Source organism: Ranitomeya imitator, chromosome 3, assembly GCF_032444005.1.
Source record: "Ranitomeya imitator isolate aRanImi1 chromosome 3, aRanImi1.pri, whole genome shotgun sequence".
Lineage (NCBI taxonomy): Eukaryota > Metazoa > Chordata > Amphibia > Anura > Dendrobatidae > Ranitomeya > Ranitomeya imitator.
Window position 1 is genome coordinate 122,422,295 of NC_091284.1, and position 12,421 is coordinate 122,434,715.

Below are 12,421 nucleotides of genomic sequence, written 5' to 3' on the forward strand. Positions count from 1 at the left end.
CTCTCATTTCGGGTTATTGACAGTTTTTTGAGACGAGATGAACATAATTATTACGCATTTGTTGTACAGGGGAGGATGGCAACATGAAAAAGAGAAGACCATTTCCGCGTACAGAGCTGGTCTGCTTATTTCTTTTTTTTTTTCATCGAATTGTTCTCCCGTGTGGATGCTGGTATTATATATTTTTTTTCTGAATGGATTGTTCATCAGTTTTTTGTTTTGTTTTTTAATTTTTTGAAGGATGGAGGTGCCACTGACATTTTAATTGCAATTCACGTGGATATTGTTGTGTTCAAGTTAGTTGGGAATGAAAAAAAAAAATGTAATTGTATAAAAATTGATGATGGGAGGATATGCAGCCATACTGAAGTGGCGCTGTTGCTTTTCAGATATTAAAATTGGGTGGTTTATATCTCGCAGCTCATGCTGTTCGAGTTATAAAGAACTCCATAAATGTCAGCAGCCGGGCTGTGGAGTCGCAGTTGGAGCCCATTTTGGTGGAGTCGGTGTCATGGAAATTGAGGAGTGACTGCAGACTTACCGATTTGGACCGGACAACCTCCTTAATAAATCGGGAGCGTGCTGTTGTGAATTCCGTTCTGGAGCTCACTCCTGTGGTTGCTAATGGTATTTTTGTGAGTTCTGCCCTTGGGCTCCCTCTGGTGGTTTCGAGTGGAACTGCTGCTCCTTTAGGTAGCTGTAGCAGCTGCCTTCACTAATCGCCTTGCCTGGGTTTGTTATTTAAACCTGCTCTGGGCTTTAGTCCATGCCTGCTGTCAATGTTCTTGGTTGGATTTGGTTCTCTCCTTGGAATTCTCATATGGCCAGTCCTTGTCTGCAAAAGATAAGTTTTTGCTAGTTTTTGTTTGTCCATTTATTTGGACTCTATTGCTTTGCAAATATGTCTCTTTTTGTCCTGCTTGTTACTATGTGTTATTCTGGCTAGCTGGAAGCTCTGGGAAAGCAGATTTGCTCCTACACACCGTGAGTCGGTGTGGAGTTCATTTTTGTAAACTCTGTGTGGATTTTGTAGTTTTTATACTGACCGCACAGTATCCTTTTCTCTCTGTCTATCTAGTTTAGTATTGGCCTCCTTTGCTGAATTCTGATTTCATTTCTGAGTACGTCATTTCCCTCTCCATTCACAGTCAATATTTGTGGCGGGCTATCTTTCCTTTTGGGGGTTTTCTCTGAGGCAAGATAGCTTTCTATTTCCTTCTTTAGGGGTAGTTATTTCTTAGGCTGTGGAGAGGTGTCTAGGGAGAGTCAGGAACATCCCACGGCTATTTCTAGTGTTGTTGTTAGGATTAGGGACTGCGGTCAGTAGAGATACCACCTTCTCAGAGCTTGCTCCATGTTGCGTTTTAGCCACCAGGTCATATCAGTGTGGCCTCTTAACCACCAGGTCATAACAGCGTGCCCCTCTCTACAAACCATACTTGAGTCAGAGGCTGAGGAATATTTGAGACGACGTGAACTCTACTTATCATGAATGTGACTTGATGGGCTTGCCATGTCCAGACCCCTTTTTATTTTTTCCCACTTTGCTGTGCCCACTTTGTTGGAGCTGAGCGAAAATGGCGTGAGAACACTAAAATTCTCAGAACTTTGCCACAGCCCCGATTTGCGTGAGAATTTTGCGACACTTCATAGCTTTTTACACCAGAATTGATCCCATAGTCTATAAGATCACAAATGTAATATGGATACTGATGTTTTCAAATAATACTGTTCAGCCTCAATGGCCAAGTTACCTTTTTTTATGCAATAGTATTTTTTTTTTTATTGAATAAAGAATGTAAAGACTTAGGTCGCCAAATTCCCTGGTGCCACTGTGCCCCCTGAATCTGCTAATATGGTGAGCTTCTACGATACTAGCTGCTTCATAATTTGTAAGACGGAAGATGTGAGCAGTAAAACTGCTTCTCAGCAGGTGACATCTTCTGATTCGCAGAAATGTTCCCAACAGATTCTGCCGTGGTGTCTGCAAAGCAAAACAGGACAACAGGAAACATTGTCGTCTGCAAAAAGATCAAGAATAATTAAAGCAACATTTAATGGGCACTGAGCATACAGGATGTGTATGAAATGTTTTGTCAAGTCGCCAAAACAATGTAAGACAATGTCACTCACAGATGTGATCACTATTTCCCGCAGTATATCACAATAACGTTCAAAGACACTGGAGCTCTTGTAACCGCTCTCCGGTAATGATAGTAATTCGTAATGAGCGAACGTCCTCGGATAAGGAGTAATCCCAGCGTGCGTGTGCTAACCGAGTGTCTTGGGCGTGCTCGAATAATATAATCCCTGCGTGTCTCGTGGCTGTTAGGTAGTCCCTGCGTGTCTCGCGGAAGTTAGGTAATCCCTGTGTTTCTCGCAGCTGTTAAATAATCCCTGCGTATCTCGTGGCTGTTAGGTAATCCCTGCGTGTCTCGTGGCTCTTGGGTAATCCCTGCGTGTCTCGCGGCTGTTAGGTAATCCCTGCGTGTCTCGCGGCTGTTAGGTAATCCCTGCGTGTCTTGCAGCTGTTGGGTAATCCCTGCGTGTCTTGCATTTGTTAGGTAATCCATGCGTGTCTCGCGGCTGTTGGGTAATCCCTGCGTGTCTTGCCACTGTTAGGTAATCCCTGCGTTTCTCGTGGCTGTTAGGTAATCCCTGCGTGTCTCGTGGCTGTTAGGTAATCCCTGCGTGTCTCGTGGCTGTTAGGTAATCCCTGCGTGTCTCGTGGCTGTTAGGTAATCCCTGCGTGTCTCGTGGCTGTTAGGTAATCCCTGCGTGTCTCGTGGCTGTTAGGTAATCCCTGCGTGTCTCGTGGCTGTTAGGTAATCCCTACGTGTCTCGTGGCTGTTAGGTAATCTCTGCGTGTCTCGTGGCTGATAGGTAATCCATGCGTGTCTCGTGGCTGTTAGGTAATCCCTGCGTGTCTCGTGGCTGTTAGGTAATCCCTGCGTGTCTCGTGGCTGTTAGGTAATCCCTGCGTGTCTCGCGGCTGTTAGACAGCCGCAACACACACAGGGATTACCTAGCAGCAGTGAGACATACAGGCATGGGGACATAGTAATAAGTGGGACCTCATCCTTTAATTGCAGTTCCACAATAAGGAATGAAGTCACACGCCATATTCCATAAAGAAGAGGAGATGACGATGTGTTATTATAGTGATAACCATGACCAACCTGGTTTCTTCAGTCGTCGCTCTTTGAATGTCCTTATATTTCTGCAGTCTTACTTTTGGTCCATACGGTTCCATAAATATTTTGTGAAAATTTGGCAGATAACTTACCGTATTGGTTGATATGGAAGAGTTATACCAGGAGAGTGCCCCAGCCGGTCACGTGTCTCTGTAGCAAAAACCTGGATGGTGCGAAGTATTGGCACTATAGAATCTGCGGTAGATCATGCAACATCATTTCATAGACACTTGAAATGTATTTCACCACCATCCTTTTGTCAGGTGATACGTTGGTACTAAGACGTGGAATGGAAACTCAACTCAAATTTGAATTCAATTCAGTATAGTCTTTGTTTTATATTGATTTTTGGATATTAAAGTTTTTATCCTCTTAATATATTGTAGTCACCATTTTATATAGAGCTGTATACTTTCAATTGCTAATTTTTCCTTTCTACCCAGTAAATTCTTCTCTTTTCCCTGCCCTATGTAGAAACAGGAAATCTCTTGACCCTGCTTTTATCATTCCCCTCTTCAACTCCTGACCCAGCTGCTCCCTCCTGCCAGGGACTTTTGCTGTGACTCATGACTCATACAGGGAAAATTGATCTTGTGTTTCTTCATAGAGCTTAGCAGGATTCAGTTTGTTTTTTTTGTCATGCGATGTCATATAACTAGTAGAAAAGAGAAAAATTGTCTGGGTAGAAGGGCAAAATGAGCAATTGTAATTACACAGTGCTATATAATATGATCGCAATATATCAAGAGGATAACAATTTTGAAGGGATGCTTCTTTAAATGTAATATATTGTCAACCCAGGTGAGTGGCTGTTGATGGGAAGGAAAATTTGTTAGTTTGCAGCAAAGTTCCTTTGTTTAATATGACCTAGCCCAATGGACTACTGTATATATTCGAGTATAAGCCGACCCGAGTATAAGCTGACCCCCTAATTTTGCCACAAAAAAACTGGGAAAACTTAATGATTCGAGTATAAGCCTAGGGTGGGAAATGCAGCAGCTACCGGTAAATTTCAAAAGTAAAAATAGATGCCAATAAAAGTAAAATTAATTGAGAGATCAGTAGGTTGTGTTTTTGAATATCCATATTGAATCAAGAGCCTCATATAATGCTCCATACAGTTCATGATGGGCCCCATAAGATGCTCCTTACAAAATACGCCCCATATAATGCTCCATAAAGTTTATGATGGGCACCATAAGATGTTCCATATTAAAATATGCCCCATATAATGCTGCACAAACGTTGGTTATGGCCCCATAAGATGCTCCATAAAAATATTTGCCCCATGTAGTGCTGCGCAAACGTTTATTATGGCCCCATAAGATGCTCCATACAGACACTTGCCCCATTTGCTGTTGCTGCGATAAATAAAAAAAAAATCACATACTCACCCTCTCCTCTCGTCGATCAGGCCCCCGGCACTTGCTATAGTCACCTTTCCTCTTTCCGACTGCCGCTCCGTCTTCAGCGTCTTCTGCACTGACGTACAGGCAGAGGGCACGCACTAATCACGTCACCGCACCCTCTGACCTGAGCGTCACTGCAGAAGACGGAGAGGCGCCGGAACGAGGCGAGGTGAATATCGCGCAGCGCTCCCCTCCGCATTACACTCACCTGCTCCTGGCGCGGTGCAGTCCCTGTTTCCCCGGCGCCGCAGCTTCCCGTATTAAGCGGTCACCGTTACCACTCATTACAGTAATGAATATGTGGCTCCTCCCCTATGGGAGGTGGAGCCGCATATTCATTACTGTAATGAGCGGTACCATGTGACCGCTCAGTACAGGACGAAGCTGAGGCGCTGGGAGATCCAGGGACCGTGCTAGGAGCAGGTTAGTATTATTAGACAGCCGCCGCTCCCCCTCCCCTGCCGACCCCTGGGTATGAGTCGAGTATAAGCCGAGAGGGGGACTTTCAGCCCCAAAAAATGGGCTGAAAATCTCTACGTATATACGGTATTTATTTATTTTACTCACTTATATAGCGCCATTAATTCCACAGCACTTTACAAACATTATTGACACTGTCCCCATTGGGGCTCACAATCTAGCTTTGCTATCAGTATGTCTTTGGATTCATATTTATATGACTGATTTGGTCTTGGTGATACCATTTTTCTCTTCTTCGCTTATTACCTTACAAAGAGTCTGTCACTTGGATTTTGCTGCCTCATCTGAGAGCAACATGAAGCAGGGCCAGAGATCCTGATTACAGCAATAAATTACTTTTGGACTTCCTGTTAGTTTTGAGAAATCACTGTTTTTCTGCAGCTCTGCTAGAACTATAGCATTAAGTTCCTGCTATATAGTGCTGCAACTTTCTGTCTGCCTATGCACAGTATAGGCAAAAAGCTGTCAATCAATAGTGAGGATGAGGTTATCCTAGAAGGCTAGCAGATAACAAGTGTGTTTATTACCAAAACTACAGCTTCGGAAGTGATCCAGGACTGGATTTGGGATCTCTGTCAAAACTTCTAGCTTTCCTCAGATTGAGAAACATAAACCTTAATTCTTTTACTTACGGTATCTTTTTTTTCCCTTTTTTTAGATTTATTATTGTTGTTTATGGGCAACCTTCATTTGAACTAATATTTTATAGTCTAGCAAATGATCCATTTTGCGTTGTAAGCGTTCTTATTAGAGTCCCTTGTGAAAAAAGTGCATTACAGGCATTTGTTGTTGTCCTTTTTCAGTATTTGTTGTCTACAAATCCAAGTGAAACACTTGTAGAAATAAAAATGTTCCATAAATACAACTATATGTAATTTCTCTTCAGGTCGCATGCCGGTTCGTCGGGTTGCTAACCAAATCCCAGATGAAATCTCTCAGAATGTCTTACTCTTGGAAGCCATCTCTGTGCTGCCTCAAAACTACAACTTTGAAATTCCCAAGACTATATGGAGAATTCAACAATCTGCGGCCAAAAGAGGTACTTACTGCAAACCTTATGGAGGTGGAACAAGAAGAAATAGGAGAGTTTTTGGATTGTTCTGTTAATCTAATAGAATCTATTCTTATAGATTTTAGGAGTAAAAGGATGAGGAGCTAAAGTTGTTTGGGGGAGAGATACCACCTCACACAGTTTAGATAGCTTTCAGCCAATTGTTTATCCGGCAGCTGTTTCGCCCATTACTCCCACAGGCGTGTGGCCCAGCTCTCCCCGCAGGCGTCTGGCCCAGCTCTCCCCGCAGGCGTCTGGCCCAGCTCTCCCCACAGGCGTCTGGCCCAGCGGCAGGCGTCTGGCCCAGCTCTCCCCGCAGGCGTCTGGCCCAGCTCTCCCCGCAGGCGTCTGGCCCAGCTCTCCCCGCAGGCGTCTGGCCCAGCTCTCCCCGCAGGCGTCTGTCCCTGCTCTCCCCGCAGGCGTCTGTCCCAGCTCTCCCCGCAGGCGTCTGGCCCAGCTCTCCCCGCAGGCGTCTGTCCCTGCTCTCCCCGCAGGCGTCTGTCCCTGCTCTCCCCGCAGGCGTCTGTCCCTGCTCTCCCCGCAGGCGTCTGTCCCTGCTCTCCCCGCAGGCGCCTGGCCCGGCTCTCCCCACAGGCGCCTGGCCCGGCTCTCCCCACAGGCGCCTGGCCCGGCTCTCCCCACAGGCGCCTGGCCCGGCTCTCCCCACAGGCGCCTGGCCCGGCTCTCCCCACAGGCGCCTGGCCCGGCTCTCCCCACAGGCGCCTGGCCCGGCTCTCCCCACAGGCGCCTGGCCCGGCTCTCCCCACAGGCGCCTGGCCCGGCTCTCCCCACAGGCGCCTGGCCCGGCTCTCCCCACAGGCGCCTGGCCCGGCTCTCCCCACAGGCGCCTGGCCCGGCTCTCCCCACAGGCGCCTGGCCCGGCTCTCCCCACAGGCGCCTGGCCCGGCTCTCCCCACAGGCGCCTGGCCCGGCTCTCCCCACAGGCGCCTGGCCCGGCTCTCCCCACTGGCATCTGGCCCGGCTCTCCCCACTGGCGTCTGGCCCGGCTCTCCCCACTGGCGTCTGGCCCGGCTCTCCCCACTGGCGTCTGGCCCGGCTCTCCCCACAGGCGTCTGGCCCGGCTCTCCCCACTGGCGTCTGGCCCGGCTCTCCCCACTGGCGTCTGGCCCGTCTCTCCCCACAGGCGCCTGGCCCGGCTCTCCCCACAGGCGCCTGGTCCGGCTCTCCCCACAGGTGTCTAGCCCAATTTTTCCTCACTTTGTCGAGTGCTGCTTTGTTATCTATGAGAAGGCCGCTGTCAGACATCTCTGGTGGTGGCTTATCTCACAAAAGGATTGGCAGTCCGAAGTCGGACATGTCAGACTGTTATCTTCCGCAATTTTTGTGTTGAGAATCCCCACGCATATTTGATTTTTGGCCTAACCAGTTGATTTCGGCGGGTTCAGCCGAAGTTAATCAAATGTCTATGGGTGGCTTTCACTGTATTTTATACTTTTAAATTGAGTACCTCCTGCAATAGCCATTGATCCTCGGATTCCAGAACTGTTTTTCTTATGTGCCCCTCCAATCTTTAGTTATGGCCCCCTAGTAATAAAGGTGTAAACTTTCACTTTATCCAACTGGGCGTATACTACAGAACTTCTCAGTGGGCATTTTTTTCCTTTCCTTTTATGCTGACCAATCAAAACACAGCCACGCCTTCTGATAAGTTTTATGGTGCACGCCCAATTGGTTGAAGGTTAAATGGGGGGCATAACTTTGGAAATGAGAAGGAGAGAAGAAAAACTGTTCCAGAATCAGCAGAGCAGTACAAATTAGAGGACGTACTCTTTTTAAATGAATAAATCCAGTGAAAGATCCTCTTTAACTAAAATTCTGGCCACCTTCAACTAAAACTAAGAGAAAATTACTACTTTACTGTATAATGTTTTATCTATTGAACTGAAATGTAAAACCATTTATTGTAGCCTCAATGTCCAAACATTTATATCAAATGGTTTGCCCACATGATAAAATTTGTATTCTTAATTTAAAGGGGCTGTCCATATTCCAAATAACAGTGTGGTCTGTGTCCTGGCTCACCCACTTACTACTTGTGCTTTGACACAGAATATCATTTCCATTGACAGGACATCATTAGTTCTATATGTGTAAGGAGCTCACTGGCTAATTTAAGTGGCTACGGCATGACCCTTCTGTTACAACCAATGGGTAGACGGAGAAGGAGACTGGCTTGGATATTGAAAGTGGCCAGTCCCCTTCATACACAGCACTGAAAACATTTCACAAAAGAAATCTAAGCTGATTGTAGGCCTACTGGGACTCTGGGCCATGCTGATATTTAGAGATCACATCAACTTTGATAATACAATTACATTAAAAATATTAAATATATAAAGTTTACTAAAGTGAAAAAACACTTTTAACTCACTGGCAACCTGTGACAATCTAACTCAGATAAACTGCGGTTTAAAGGGAGCCTGTCACCCCCTCAGGCATTAGTAACTAAAAGAGCCACCTTGTGCAGCACAAATGCTGCATTCTGACAAGGTGGCTCTTTAGTTACAAACGCCTTCACATGCTGAAATAAACCCTTAATAAAATTTGCCCCCACATACCCTGAATCCGTCCGGGAGGCGGGACTTTCCTTTCTAATGAGACGCAGCACAGCCGTCACACCAGAGCTGTGCGCGCCGGGCGCCACCTCCTCTTCCTGCATTATAGTTCCTGGCGCCTGCTCTGTAAGTTTTTTTTTTTTTCCGGGCATGCGCAGTTGCGCTGCCCTTCGTATTTACAGCGCAGGCACCAGGAACTATAATGCAGGAAGAAGAGGAGGCGGCGCGCACAGCTCTGGAGTGACGGCTGTGCTGCATCTCATTAGCAAGGAAAGTCCCGCCTCCCGGACGGATTCAGGGTATGTGGGGGCAAATTTTATTAAAGGTTTATTTCAGCGTGTGCAGGCGTTTGTAACTAAAGAGCCATCTTGTCAGAATGCAGCATTTGTGCTGCACAAGGTGGCTCTTTTAGTTACAAACGCCTGAGGGGGGTGACAGGTTCCCTTTAATGTTGTTCCTGCAAATGTGGGGTGCCGAATGAAGGCCCATGCTCTTGGTGCTGCTATGAAGCCCAAGATTTCACAGGAGATTAGTTTTACCACATACAGCAATACTGATGACTGCAATAATCTCATTGTTCATACTCTGAAATATGAGAGGTTGGAGAAGTTGGGCTTGTTTGGCTTTGGAAAAAAGATGCCACAGGAGATCTCATTTACATAAAGTATATAAGTGGTTAATACAAAGGACTGGTACATGACTTATTCCTTCCAAAGACCATACTTTCCTCTCATCATGTTCTCATACACTTTATGCAGTTAATAGCCCTCTGTGTCTGTACTGCTACATACTTAGGCAGTTAACTGGTTCATGCAGCTTTACATGAACACCTGATCCTTACACTATGGCTGGTCCGACTAACTAAAGCAATAGTTACCATCCTTTACCAATTGTTACCAGCCGGACCAACCCTTGAACCCAGGAGGGTGGGCAGAGCCAAAAAAAGAGGCGCGCAGCGACGGAGACATACAAAGAAAAAGCGAGCAAAGCAAGTCAGGCGCCGGCTCAGGTCAGCGAGGAGGACAGCGTAGGGAGCAGTACGCAGAATGGTGAGTGGCGCGCTCTGCTTCCCTCACCAGAGAGTATCTGCGTGGCAACGGGCCGCATAGAAGGAGTCCCCGTTGCCTGCGGAGTAGAGCCGTGCCCGCAGAGCCAAGCCGGGTGCTGCAGCAGAGAGAGGAGTGCTCCATCCGGGGAGCATCAGAGCCACACAGACCAGCGACCGCTGTCGCCTCCCAGTCAACAGCGGGGACCAGAGAGAGAGAGACGGGCAGTGTGTGCCCGGTGACCGTTATAAAGCCAGGTGCCAGACGTTTCAGGATCGTGAGTACCATGCGCGTGCCGCCTAAAGGAGGCCATGACCGTGACCGTTATTTACATCCCGACTGTACTAGTGAATGTCGGCCCTGACACTTGTGACCTGACTTCGGCAGCGTGTGTTAGCAGAGCCGCGCTGGGCTCCTACAGGACTGTGGCTCTCACCGTTAAGTAGCCACTACAGTATATGGACTAGGGCCAGTGGAAGGTACCGTGACCGACCACTCACCAGAAGACGGGGTGTTGTTGTTTGCCGAACCCCATTAGTAAACACACCGCGCCAGCGGTTGTCGGCGCCATTGAGTGCTCAGTAGAAGTTATAGTCTGCGGAGCTTCTGACACAACTTCATCACAGGAACTGTTGTTACCTGAGCCGTCATTCTTATTCTTGGACTCTCCTGTGTTCATTGTGCCCTTAACCCTCTGTCTCCCTGCGTGGAGTAATCCCCTGTAAATAAACCTGTTAACCCCTGCTCTGCATCCCGCAACCTGCTTACATATACAGCGATATCAGACGTGCGCCGCCCCATGACATTACATTGGTCCGATTGAGATCAGATATTTTGTTGGCTCGCACTTGGACCGATAAACGCTCTTCTCCAGAGTCAGTGCAGGTTGGATCCATGTTTGTTCTGGAGACTTTGGCGCACAAGAGAGAATGAAGAGTAGCAGTCTCCATGTCGCAATGTACAGGAAGCAGTGACGGAGCGTAATATGTCACATGTTTCTCTATAGGTGTTAATTGTAGGAACGTGGTACTATTCTCTGTCGATGCCGGCCTCTCGTCACAGGTTCTCAGTTCAGAGAGAGCTCATTTTTCTGTTACATAGAAGCCGGTTGATATTGAGAAGAATAGATGGTGCACCTTGTGACGTGCCAGCAACGTTGCATGTATTTGTGATGGTTCAGGTGTTGGGACCCCGGGATGACAAGGTCCCTGGATAATGACTGACTCATCCGATGGGCCAATAGCCCCCCGCCGGGCCGTGTATTCTGATGTCATCATTCTGTGTTCTGATGCCTTTGAGCGCCTCTGATCCCATTAGGTCCACCTGCCTGTGAGTGTCCTGTGTCCTCTCTAATCATTTCCTCTCCTGCCTCCTCTCTGCTGGTCTCTGATGCAATGCTAAATTTGTCTGTACAATAACCTATTTGCGCTCCGTAGCCGTCTGTCTCTCTGTACATTGTGCTTTTTTTTATTGCCATTTGTAATTCTAAGGCTTATCTCTTCCCTTCTTGCTTAGATGTTTCCCATCCTTTATTTTTCTTCCTCTTGAACATTACATCTCCCACACGGGCTATATGTTTCCTCAAGTGTCTGTCTCTTGTATGTGCTCAGGATCTCCAAATGTCACATTTGCATGCTTCCTACTGGACGCTAATCCTGGTATTTAGCTTGACTCACGATTATTGCTGTGATGTTTTATGTAATGGCTCTTCAGACCCCTGTTGCATGTGTTTGTGTGCAGGACAGGATGCCTTATGGTGGATTTCAAGATCATTTGGCTCATTCACATTTTCATTTTCAGTTGCTTTACAGATGCCGGAAGGGCTGCTGATGTTTGCCTGTACCATCGCAGATATCATAGAGAGGTGAGGATCACAATTACCAATCATCTATGGGTTTGTTCTTGTAAAATGGTTTTGTACATTAAAATAATTTGGATCTGTCCTGAGTTTTCGGTAATTATTTTCCTTTTTTCCCACTGCATTAAGTGCAATTAGCATTAAATTAGGAAACCATTATCTCTCTATTTGTATATTTTACTCCAATTCTAATTCCTGGAACAACAACAAACATTGGATCAGAGTCAGGGAGCTTTATTTAACCCAAATATTTTCACTTGCTAAAAGTGAATCTGTCAGGAAGATCAACCCCCCATAACTGCATATAAGGGCATATAGGTCTTTGAAAAATAGATCCATTGTCCTCGCTATGTCTTCTATCTGTTGCTGCATTTCCAAGACATCAGAGTTTTGATTCAAATGAGGTATTAAGTGCTCTGGGCGTGAGAGAGCACTTCCCTTCCGAGACTTCTTTCCCACCCAGCATCAGCATCCTTAGCAAGACTGATAATTCACTGACTGTGGGAGGTCAGGTGCCAGGCAAGTAAATTGAACCATGAGCCATCACGGCTGGTGCTAGGCGGGGAAATGACCTCAGGAGGTGGAAGCTCGAGAAGTGCTCTGTAACATCCAGATGATTTCATGCGTCATTTGCATATGGATTAAAACGGCAATTATTTGGAAGTGCAGCAACCGATAGATGATATAAATATTGTCAGTGGATTTAGCTTTGAAAGATTTGCATGCACACGTATGCGGTTTGAGGGAGGGATGGTCTTACTGACCATTTCTTTGAAAGTGCCATTAATGTATATACTTCAGTTTTTT

The 12,421-nt window shown here is 46.7% G+C and overlaps 1 protein-coding gene and 1 long non-coding RNA gene across 2 annotated transcripts in view; one reads left to right on the forward strand and one right to left on the reverse strand.

Moving 5' to 3' along the window:
- Positions 1 to 12,421, forward strand: part of DPH1 (diphthamide biosynthesis 1) — a 378,970-nt gene that overhangs the window by 60,660 nt on the left and 305,889 nt on the right. Inside the window, exons 2-3 of the mRNA XM_069761363.1 lie at positions 5,970 to 6,122; positions 11,557 to 11,620. Of these exons, the coding sequence (XP_069617464.1) occupies positions 5,970 to 6,122; positions 11,557 to 11,620 (217 nt within the window). The remainder of the gene's footprint in view (positions 1 to 5,969; positions 6,123 to 11,556; positions 11,621 to 12,421) is intronic.
- Positions 1,771 to 8,844, reverse strand: LOC138672918 (uncharacterized). The gene is made up of 3 exons (XR_011319789.1): positions 8,714 to 8,844; positions 3,287 to 3,357; positions 1,771 to 1,984 (listed from the first exon to the last, which is right to left on the reverse strand). It is a non-coding gene; the product is annotated as an uncharacterized lncRNA (long non-coding RNA).